General features: G+C 32.2%; 1 protein-coding gene across 1 annotated transcript; it reads right to left on the reverse strand.

Annotated features, from left to right (window-relative positions):
• Positions 1-4,814: 4,814 nt before the first annotated feature.
• Positions 4,815-6,648, reverse strand: LOC122583684 (cytochrome P450 94C1-like). The gene has a single exon (XM_043756064.1). The coding sequence runs from the start codon at positions 6,646-6,648 to the stop codon at positions 5,176-5,178; it is 1,473 nt and encodes a 490-aa protein (XP_043611999.1). The 3' UTR covers positions 4,815-5,175.
• Positions 6,649-12,397: the final 5,749 nt, after the last annotated feature.

Genomic DNA, 12,397 nt, shown 5'->3' on the forward strand with positions numbered 1-12,397 from the left:
GATCGACTTAGAAGAGTGATCAAAAATCAATTTAATTTAAGTCGAACTCTAACTGAGCTTATATATCTTTTTTAACTGCCAAATTGAGTTTAAGTTAATCGAGTCGAGCTCCATACTTTCGACTGACCTTAGCGTATTCTATAGCTGAGCCAAATAAAGCTCAAACCTCATTTATACATGAATTTGGACACTTTTTTGACAATTTTTTTAAAAACTATTTATATATTTGTTACAAGCATTTGGCATCATTTCACGCTGAAAATCTTGAAGGAATTGTAGAAAATAATCACAATCTGATCAATCAAGAGAAAATCCGTCTACATAAAACCCAATCAAACACAGTAAACATAATAGGTTCAAACACAGTAAAAACTAAAGGTTCAAACACAGTTAACAGTAAACTAGTAAAGAGGAGGCAGACAGATGGATCAAAATTGATCAAAAATTGATTTAATTTAAGTCGAGCTCTAACTCAACTTATATATCTTTTTAACTGCAAAATCGAGTTTAAGTTAATATTTTTCATAACACCCAAAATGTTTATTTATAATAAGTTTTGTACAACTTTTGATAGTTTGGTCATCATCTATTTTATACAATTTGAATTTTTCTAATACAATTTATAAGCAAACTAACCGAACATAGACTTGAATGCGAGAAATTAATTCTAACATGAAACCGTTACCATTAGACAAAAAAACACATCGTCTTACAATAAAAAGACGTTAATCTTAAAACATAAAACTTTGATATTGAAGTATAAACTTGCGATGTTCATGGAAGATAAATATACCAAGCTAAAAACTTTGATTGTGAAAATTAAAATAGACTAAAGTTGTATCATATGAATTGTTAAACATAAAACTTTGATGGTAAAAATAAAAAGTCTTAAAAGGATTAGTGGTTAAAGTGTGAATGACTAAAATATTACAACTTTAAATAAAGAGAAAAATAAAAAACTCAAAAAGTTAAAATAACATATACACAACACGTTAACTTAAACACTAAACTTGAAGGAAAAAAAAACACTAAGCAGACAGGTAGGCAGCTGAGCCAGTTGTCTGCCAGCTAACTTCACTGTTCACAAGGAAAAAATAAAAAATAGGTTGTAATTACGATGATATAATATAAATAATATTTATCCTGTAATTATTAATAACCAAAAGAAAAAAAGTACAATTTGATTAGTCCAATCCATATTAAATCAAGCCAAAGAAAACCAAAACAAAAATATGGGGTGAAAGTTTAGAACCCACGACCTCAACTGGAATCGGCAAGCGTACAAACCAACAGAGCAAACATTAGTGTCGCTTAATGATTGTTATTTCTCTAATATATATCTACTTAGAAGTCATGTCAACCACTAACTAAAAGCCACGATTTCAGTTACTGTTATCGTGAAAAGATTTTAAATTGGAAAACCACTCCAAATGGCCCAATTGTAAACCGGAAAATCCTATGAAGCTGAGTATTTAACATCACTACCAGATCTGGCTCACCAAATAGATCCCTAAAATTAAGTAATCGATCTGCCTCACCAAATAGAACCCTGAAATCAAGTAATCTATGATCTTTTGAATAATTTGCAATGGACAAAGAAACAATCCTGGTCCTGAAACCCTTAACCTACACAGTTCCGAAAACACACCAGCGACTTGTTAACTGTCCTTATGCAAAGTATTGTTTAAGTAGGGGGATGCCCGATAGTATGCCAAGTGCGAACCACGTTCGTACATTACATTATTTGTTTTTTAAAATCATTCTACATATAATATATCTTCGATGATTTACAGTTTCCTCTTATTGCCAATATGAATTATTCTAATAAACCATGATTGTCAGCTCGATTCATGTTATTCAAAATTCACCATCTAAGCTATAAGCTATTCAAAGCTTTAAATTAATTCAGGTTGTAAATACATATATGGTTGAATATATGATTGGAATGATTCCACAACATTTATATATAAAAAACTTAAAATATATGTGTACTTATTCGGTGTGGTTTTGGAAGTCGGTTTTTAATATGAAACCAATTAATATTTCTTTGCAAATCCCTTGATAATGAGTCCTTCAAATTTCCTTGGTAATATTTCCCTGCAATTTTCTTGATTCAGTTTCCTTTAAAATTCCTTAATAAACAGGTCGTTAGAAATCCTTTGAAAACCTTTCAGTATCTTTTAAAATATAGCTGTTTTTTTCCTTATATTTCTTGAATATTGTAAATATATGAAACTAAAACTTCAATGCACAATAACCAGGCAAATTTATTCCAGCCTAAAGCCGCCGAAATTGTTAAGCCGACCCTGGATCCTGATTTTGTATGTGTACGCACTCGGTGCTTTAGTGTTGTGTAATGAATTTATTCTTGTGTCACTTGCTCATTATCCATATTATTCTTTTTTTTTTTATCTTAAGGAGTTGGTGTACCATGATGATGAAGAACAAGTTGAAGATGCAAATGTAGTGAGTGATGCAGGGCAAGGAGGTATATATTTTCTTCTTAAAATCGTATTTTGTGGTGTTACTACTGATTGCACTCAAAAGGTATGGGATGGGGAATATAGAAATTGTAGTACTTGATGTATCGGTTCATTCCCATTCAGAATGTCTTTATGTTTTTCATGACCACACCTAATGTATTCCGCTAATAATCTTATTTTCTAATAGCAATTTGTTTTATTTTTGATGGTGTTGAGCTTAATCTGCTGAGACAATTCCTCTTATTTTCTATGCATTTAGGATACTCTATTTTCTGAATAATTTCGTCAGTACTTTTCAGTTTTTTCTGAGTTTGACATATGCTTGATTGGATTACTTCCAATCATCAAATTGATGGATCTATAGATATTGGACTTTGAATATTTGATTGAGATATAATCTGTTAATGAGGGTCATCGGTTATTGCTTATTAGAAAGTTTCAGAAATTATGAGTCCGACCTGTACGGGTATGAGCATTTGGCGAAAAGTTTATTGCTATGTTTTAATATTGATATACTACTATATAAAGTTTTGTGATTGATAACTTTAATCAAAGTCAATGTTTAGTGGTCTTCTCGTCACATTCCCTTAGTTAAAAGAGTGAATTGTTACTTTTTAGATGATAATCAATCTTTAATAAAAGACTAATAACAGATGTTTTCCTCAACATCTACTGTCATTTTACTAACACATCATTTTTATATTAAAAGAAGTTTTAGAATGACTCAGTATGACTCATACTTAATTTGAAACCATGTTTTAAAAAAGGATAATGATAAGCCAAATTTACATCTTATCTTAAGTGCTAGTAAATCAAGTATAAATAATGCTTTTGACGTTTGTTTGTGGTCATCATCTAGAAAGATGTGACGTTTCCATCTATTCTCAATCGACATCTTTTTTAATGGGATGATGTCATGCCCAGTCCCTTTTTAAATTATTATAACACTGATATATAAATATAAATATGATAAACAAATGTAATTAGCCACAAACTATCATAAAAGTCAATACAAGAGAGTAAAGAGATTTTTGTCTTTGTTTAGAAACACAAAAAGTTCAAGAGTAATTTTAAGTTGGGATTTGGGAACAAAGTTAACTTTAATGCTTTGTGATAGCAAAATGCTTATTTTCATACATAACAAATAAGTTAAACTAGTATTTCAATTACAGAAGATTTAAAGTTGTAAACTATTAATAATCTTTATAATGGCCCAATAATCTTTATGAAGATTTATATATATCGATATGAACTTAGCAACCACAAATGGTATTTAGGGCACAATCTTTCAAGGATAAGATGATTGACCTTAATTATATTAAGTGTTTATTCGTAAACAAAGTAGTTTGGAAAGATTTTTTTTTTTTTATATATATTTTGTAGGGAATGTTGGACCACAATAACAAACGAAAAATTTAATCCACATTAATTCTAATACATCATAATAAAAGCAAAAGAAATAAAAATAAATAATCAGCACAGATATGAGTTAGTTCAAGTGGCCAGGGGTATTTACTATTCTTACTATATGGGGCCCAGGTGGGTTTTCTCCTAAGGTACAAGGGTTCGAGCCTCGGCTGACACAATCATTGGGTTTCCCATTTAGGAATTTTCCACAAGGAGGGGGGTTGAGAGACTGCAGCGTATGCTCAACATCTCGTGAGGTCCAACGATTGTTGGTTAAAATTGCCTCCAACCATGTCTGAGTCGAAATACACTTTTCAAAAAAAAAAAGCACATGTATTTTACATGATTACATCCGATCACTTAAAATAACTAAAAACAATAAATTAGATAAATACTTTAGATAAAACATGTTAAAATAATAAAAGAACACGTATGTAAATATAGAATCTGGGACGACACTCCATAAATTGTTGTTTGAAGTTAGTAGTTGGGCTAGTCTCTAATTTTGGGCTTGAGCTTTGTTACACTCCTTCATTCATGTGCGACCGGTTATGACTATAAAAAATTGTTTTTTTTGCCAGATCGCATGCGTTGCGGCTAAAAAAATTGTTTTTTTGGGCCGTCCTGTATCCGTAAATGTTAGAAGTCATCCCTATTTGTAATTAGTTTAAAAATGATATTAACCATGAAATCATATATACTTCTAGTTTTGAACTTGATTTGAACTTATGTTCATTATTGTCTATTTATTTTAAAGTGTGAAACCTGAGCCATGAGCCCATGATGCTTTTTCTCAATTGGATTATTGCGAACCTATACAAAATTTGTATACACACTGTGATAACTACACAACTGGGATTATATTTATTTAAATATGCACCATAAAAACACAAAAATCATAAGAATAATATATAATGGGGTCAAATCAAAAACTCATTTGACATGAAAATCAATATACAGTACTAATTAAGGTATAACACCACAACATATGTTTCACCTTATTTTATCAGAACACGATATACCTTTGTATATCCACTTTTCATGTACCGTCCACATATCAACAACGTTGCACCATAATCGATAGAGCTATAGTAATAGCGACATAAAGATAATAATCCGACACGATCTTTGAACAAAAGGGAACCACATAAATCGGACCCAATTTAGTAAAGGCAGTCACAATATATATTCCATTTCCATCATTGTATGGATAATAACAACAATGTGGTCCATATGAACTAGCTAGATGTGCACTTGTGATAATTAATGTGTGGTTTAGTTTTGGCTACGTCTTATTTGTCCTTCCCCTAAACCGAACAGGTAGCCCATCCACGAAGGTCGCGGTCAGCCCAGGTGAAAATCGAGGGGTTCGAGCCGGCATGGCTAATTCGATGTCGAAATGTTGCAAAAGAGAATGTACGACACTTTTTATCTCCACAAGTGCCATTTCTTTACCCAAACACGTTCTATACCCGGCTTGAAATATTGGATACTTGAATGGGCATTCTTGAAAGAACACTCCATCTTTTAACCATCTTTCGGGTTTAAAATCTAAAAAATCGGAGCCCCAAATTGTCTCCATTCGGCCCATTGCGTATGAGTGGTACATAACTCGCGTGCCTTTCTTTATGAACGTACCGTCAGGAAAAGTATCATCTTCTTGGCAAAATTTGGAGTTAAATTGGATTGGTGGGAATATTCTCATTCCTTCGTAAACTGCTGCTTGTAAATATTGGAGTTCGCATAATTGTTCAAAACTTGTTAGTGATTTGTCTTGTGTCACCACTAGAGCTGAAGCTTCAGCTCTAATGGCGTTCACGACTTCAGGATGTTGGGCCAATAGCCTGAATAAACCTGTTAGACCGGACGCAACAGTGTCACGTCCAGCTAACAAAAAACTTACAACAATGTCACGAAGGTAAGTAGCATCTTTTGTTGTATCCATGAATCTTGAAAGAAGATCTTCATGGTTAGAACAAGATCCCAATTTGTTTCTTTGTCTAATAACTTTTTGTGCAAACATATTAACTATCTTGACAGACTCTTTAAGTCTCTTTTCACTTCCAATATTCAACATCCTTTTGATTTTCCACACCATTGGTGACGGATTCATTGCTCTTTGAGCGGACAATTGCGACGACAAATCAAATGCGATAGCCAAATCTGACATGGGTTGTGACACATCCAAACATTTTGGATCGTACCCAAATGAAAACTTACATATAACATCAAACGAAAACCTCCTAAAAACATCTTGCAAATCCAAAACATCATGTTCTTTTTGCAAATATGAGGATACAAGAGGTATAAGCCTATTATCAATCTCATGCTTCACAACTTTAAAAGCATGTGATCTCATTGACATCTTTCCAAGTTCAAGACATGCCATTTTTTTTTGAAACCTCCATAAATCACCATCGACATTAAAGATACCTCGACCCAAAAAATCACCTAAGATTAAGGAAAACGGTTTCCCTTTTGGGTAGTTCTCGAATCGGGTTTTGAGCATGTATTCTACATTTTTATGGTTCGATGTTATGGTGTTACGAAGAACATGTATGTGTATGGTGTTTGTAGGTGAGTTTTTGAGAAGATGTGTGTACCAATCACAAAGATTATCGAATTCTTTCGACCAACTTAAGGTAATGTAAGCTTGACATATTTGACACTTGCAATGATTTATCCTAGTTTTAAAATAGATTAAGGTACAAAAAAGAAATAGAAAGGCGATTAAAGTGGATAGATATTCGATGGCCATTGATGACCGATTAATAAAGCTTTAAAATGAAAATGAGAATATTTTAAAGCTTTCAAGTGTTCGAAGCTAGCTAGTATATATGGGGGGACATTTTGAGGTTCACAGGGATATATGGTCTTATATATATCTACTTATAAATAAACGTCAACGTACATACGATATTACGAATATGAATTATATACTTTAATTCAAAAAGGTATCAACAAAGTAGAATTGTTTATTTAATTTGTTCAACCTTTTTTTTTTATTTGAAGATATATTTATGCCTATATGGCAGTCATTTTTAGTCTATATTTTGATCAATTATTCTTACTAGAGCTCATGTGTCTATATATTTTTGATATTAATATAAATGCCATTAAATAAAGAAAAAGAACTTATGTTAAAGCAAAAGAAAAATAATTTTTTCATGAGTTTCAAGTTTAATAACGTCAAAAACGGTGAATGAGCATAAGAAGATTTGTTTCAAAAAAGTTTGCTAACTAATCACAATCAGCGTTATCGACTACTATAAGTCCACTCAGACTGCACTTACGTATATGGATTGATTGTGGCAAAATCATGATCTAAGATTTTTGGAAAGATGAAGATCGATTAACTAGCAATTTTGGTGTTCGAAGTTAGAACCCTCGAGCTGCTTGTGGGAATTGTTTCTTTGTCGTCCAAGTTATTAAGTTACTAATTATTACTCCGTAGTATTTTTTAAAAAGGTGTATCAACAACATAAATTTGTTTATTTAATTTGTTCAACCTTTTCTTTTAGCTGAAGATATATTTATGCCCTTTATGCCTCTATGGCATTCATTTTCAGTCTATATATCGATCAACTAGCCTCACTAAAGCTCATGTGTCTATATTTCTGATATTAAAATAAATGCCATTAAGCTTTGTGGCACTTTTTATAAAGAGGAAACAATCTTTACGGTAGATGTGTTTTCAGTTCTCGCAATCTCACATCCATTGTACACGTGATTAAATAATATAATAAAAAGAATAGAGGAAAAGAAAAAAAGTAACATCAATGTTAATTTTTACGAATTTTAAGTTTTAATACTGTAAAAGATGATGAACGAGAAAAAAAAGATATGTTTTCAAAAAAAATTTAATTAGTCACTACCAGCATTATCGACTTCACAAGTCCACAATTCACATGGACTGATTGTGACAAAATCATGAGTAAGATTATTTTGGAAAGATGAAGATTGATTAATTAGCAATCTTGGTGTTCGAAGTTAGAACCCTCAAGCTACTAGTGGGGGGTTGTTTTCTTTGTCAAAGTTAATGTTAACTGGCTGTGTAATTGTAGGACTCAATCCATGATATATTTATTTTATTTTATTTTTTATATTATCCTTTTTTAAATATTGGGCATAAACCAAGAAACATCATAGTACGAATCTTCCTAAATCTACCAAATGTAAACATGTAGCAACACAACCACGTGCTATTATCTTAAATCAGTATCCCGCTCTTCAAGCCGTAGTGTAAATGGACAAATTAAAAGGTCAACTAAATTATATTTTGAATTTTTTATTTGTTACAGAAGTTAATTTACTTTTTCAAAATGTTATTAAAGTAAATCTATTCTTTAAACTTTGGGTAATTTTTTCTATTATACGATGTGACATAACTAAACTGACAATTCGGCTTAATAATCCATGTATATCCAATATCTATCAAGTCAATTGTATGGTAGGCACGTGTCAGGTGAAGACGTAAGTTTTATACACACTACTTTTTTAAAAAAATTTGAGTGATTGCCTGATGTTCTTGAAAATAGCAATTTCACCTAAATAATAAATAGATGATGTTATTTAATATCGACAGACAAACTATCATTATCAATAAAGTTTTGTTACTCTGCTGGGATGAAAATCAAACAAATTGGAGTATATGATTTTTCCATCGATTTACATCACCATTTGTTGAAAGTTTCACTGGATAATATCTAAAATGTCTTCCCTAATCTATACTATATAACTTTTCACCTAACACCCTTAAAAAATTTCACAAACACTATGCTTTTATATTAACGATTAAATCACACTATCAATCTTATATCTTTTAAAATATCTATTAACTTTCTAAACCAATTACTTATATATATCAATTATATATCTACATACTCGACGTCGTATTTACCACAACAAGGCCCCAGCCTCACTCTGTTACCGTCATAACCACCATTGTAGCACGAGTGTCCCAACATGACAGCAAGGTCAGAATATCAAGCAATAAGAAGAGGATAGGATCTATGGTACTGGAATTGGAATCTAGCATCTTGAAAAACAATATGTAACAATCTGCAAGGTTGTAATATTAAAAGAGATGTATATCTTCTAACCTACAAACGAAAAGCCTAAAATATTCATTCCATGATACTGAAAAGAATATTATCAATATTATCATTCAAAACAAACCCCAAACATAGACTAGTAACTGCTTTATCACACAACAATCACGAACGGTTACGCTTTCCCAACAAATTTGGTCCCTTTCTTAACATTCGAATTGAATGTTGATGATTATTTTGAAAAAACTAAAGCAAATTCAAAAAATATATGTTTTCAAATCAACAGAATGATAATGAAGCTCACCGAAAATGCAATTGCAGTTTAATATTGGGCCATATCCTTATGCAATCTGAAATCACATGGAGACAACAGATGAAAGTGGATAACAAAAGTCTATTTTTCCACTGTGATTGTTTAGTGATTTCCTTGATGAAGAAAAAATAATCATATACTGATTCGGGATGGATTATGTTGAAGAGAATGAGACGAAGAAGAGCGATATGAGAGATGGGGTAACTCACCGATTATTAGAGAGAATGAGATGGAGTAGACTTGTATGGAGAAATATTGTAGAGATTTTTAAGTTTTCCATGGCATACTTAACAATTTTGAAGAGAGATTTATAATATAAGGATTGTCGTGATATGTTTGGCAAATTAAGAAAGTGGGTTAACATATCAATAGTTATCTATGAAGTTTAAGAAATTTACGTAATAACTTTCTTAGATGAATGGTTGTGATATCTTCCATAAGAAATTGAGATAGTTGGTTCAAACCCCAATCATCGTCAATTTAATTTTATAAAGTGATCGCGAGTTGATCATGTAAATGTGTCTGGATGATTATTGTCACGTTCTGTAGATGATTAACATATGAATGTCATGTAAGAAAAATATGATGTGGCGACCAGAGATATGCCACATCATCCCTTTAAGATAGAGATTATATATATATAGAAATAGAATGCTTGTAAAAATAGTTGAGCTAAAGCCTCAGGTTGGAATAAGGGTTGGGGCTAGAACTAGAAGCTGGCCTAAAGGCTAGGGCTGCAAAAGAATATTGTATAATTACATTAATGGGCATGAGATGTATTTTACTAGAAAAAAACATAAGGAGTTATTTAAAAGGCCTAATATGTACATGATGAAAAATATAATCGTAAGAAACAAAAATACATGGCAAATAAGAGAAGAAATTTAAAGGCCTAAAGTTGACCATATGTATGTTTAAGTTTGATCATCGCCATCGTAGGCATAATTGTATCTATAGGTTCTATTGTTTGTGTTGGGATGAGAAAAAAAACGTTGATCCGCGCCCGATCTGGAACCGACCCGCCCGAATCCCAAACGGGCGGGTCACGGGTCACGCCTTTGTGGTTTTTGCGGGTCACGGGTCACACGAAGGCAAAACCGAAAAAAAGTGAAGGAAACCCGTAACTTGCCCGCGACCAGCCCGTACCGAAACCGAACCGGCCCGGACCTTCACGGGCGGATCACGGTTTCGATTTCATGCATTCGCGGGTCGCGGCCGGGCCAGGTTTTCGCGGGTCAGGTCGGGTCATTTGTACATCCCTAGTTTGTGCCAGTGTGTCCTTTAACCATGTTGCACCATCTTAAGGCATCTGATTTTAATCTCATAGCATACCCATAGTCTCTACGAAGCAATACTCTAAAATAATAAACTAAACTAATCAACCGGATGATTACTCGGGATTGAGTAGCAAAATATACTCAAATTTTTAACCATTGAGTACTTCAAATCGTTTTAATCTGGATTAATTAAAATTTAAAACCAAAAGTTATTTATAAAAATGAATCTAAATTATTTTTGTACGTGTAGAAGACTTGATATAAAGATAATAAATCACCTATGATGGGATTTTGGCATGACTCGGTTTTATAGTAATTCATATGAGATTTTTCCAATTTCTGATGTGTAGCATCCAAAGTTATTGGAAAATTCTAGTTTATGTAACATGTTGTCGTAGTAGCTGAAGTAAAAATGAAAGATACAATATACTCTAATGTACGTATTATAAATATCCTTTATAATTATAAATGTTCATTAAATCTGTGATGTGAAAGATTTTCAAATTATCCTTGACACATAGTCCATATCTTTAGGTGAGGTTCTAATTGTCTTCTTCAAATGCATTGGAATATCATAACTAATTTTTCATAAGATTTGATTCAAAATATGACATATTATCACAAAACCAACATATCTTTCCTGTAACTCTATCACACCTTGGTTTCTTTTTCCTACATCGTTTTCCTGCACTTCATGTACTTCTCGCATTATCAAGCATTCGAGCATATACGTTGGAAAGAACTATGTACCGGAAAGAGTTAATCATACATTTATATCGTATCATCACGAACTGATATACAAAGATGGATACGACGAAATCCTTTTATAGTTGGCCAAACTATATTTAAAATGATTTCTTTTCTATCAAGATATGAAAGTGTTCTTTCTAATCGTATTAGAGTATTATATATGTAGGTAGCTCGAACATATAGTACTAAAGGACACTTTTTCCGTAAGACAATTCTTAATACCACTTTCACATGACTATATATACATACTTTAAGTGTGAAACTAACATGACTTTAATGAAATTATTATTATAGAGCACTTTAATCATTGGGCAAAAAAGCGTTAGCGGGTTTTTTACTACAACCCAAGTACATTCCATACCTATTACAAGTAATCAACACCATTCACTTAGAAGAAGCAATACACACCTTTACAACTTTTCAATTTAGATACCTAGGTAATGTCTCAATGTAAAAACTTACTCAACAAATGTCCGTCTCCTCTGGTTTTTGATCCATCAAAAAAAAAAAGCACCATGCTACCATTTGTAGTAAGAGTTTGAAAATAAAAAGCTTTAATTCTCATTCCTTGCATTATATGAAGCTTCAGGCATTGGTTCATTCAGAATTTCGAGCACCTTAGGCCTATCCCAACGCATGTTTTTTCACCAATTTCTCACTTATTTTCTGAAGACACAATTGGCAAGCTGTTTTTTAAACCATTTTCTCAAGAAAAAATCATTAGTTTTCTAGTGAGAAAATCCCAGAAAATGGAGGTGAGGATGGGTGGGGTCAAACTAAAGAAAAGAGAATTTGTTGGTTCTATAATTGTTTTATTTAATAATAAAATAATTAAGAAAGGGGTGAGAAAAAAGGTATGGTAGTATTAGTATTTTCTGGAATATGAAAGAGAAAAAGATGATTTGGCGTTGATGTGACAGAAGAAAAGGTGAGAAAAGGTTAGGGTTGGGCAAGATATCTTGTATTTGATTATAAGGAGCAAATCACCTATGTCGGGCTTTTACCTCAAAAGTCATATTGTAAAATATTACCATCCATTTGATAGCTAATTAAAATAACCCTTGTTACTCTTTAGTCTTACCAAACCAGCACCGAATAATCCACACTGGATTCAAG

Source organism: Erigeron canadensis, chromosome 9 (assembly GCF_010389155.1).
Source record: "Erigeron canadensis isolate Cc75 chromosome 9, C_canadensis_v1, whole genome shotgun sequence".
Lineage (NCBI taxonomy): Eukaryota > Viridiplantae > Streptophyta > Magnoliopsida > Asterales > Asteraceae > Erigeron > Erigeron canadensis.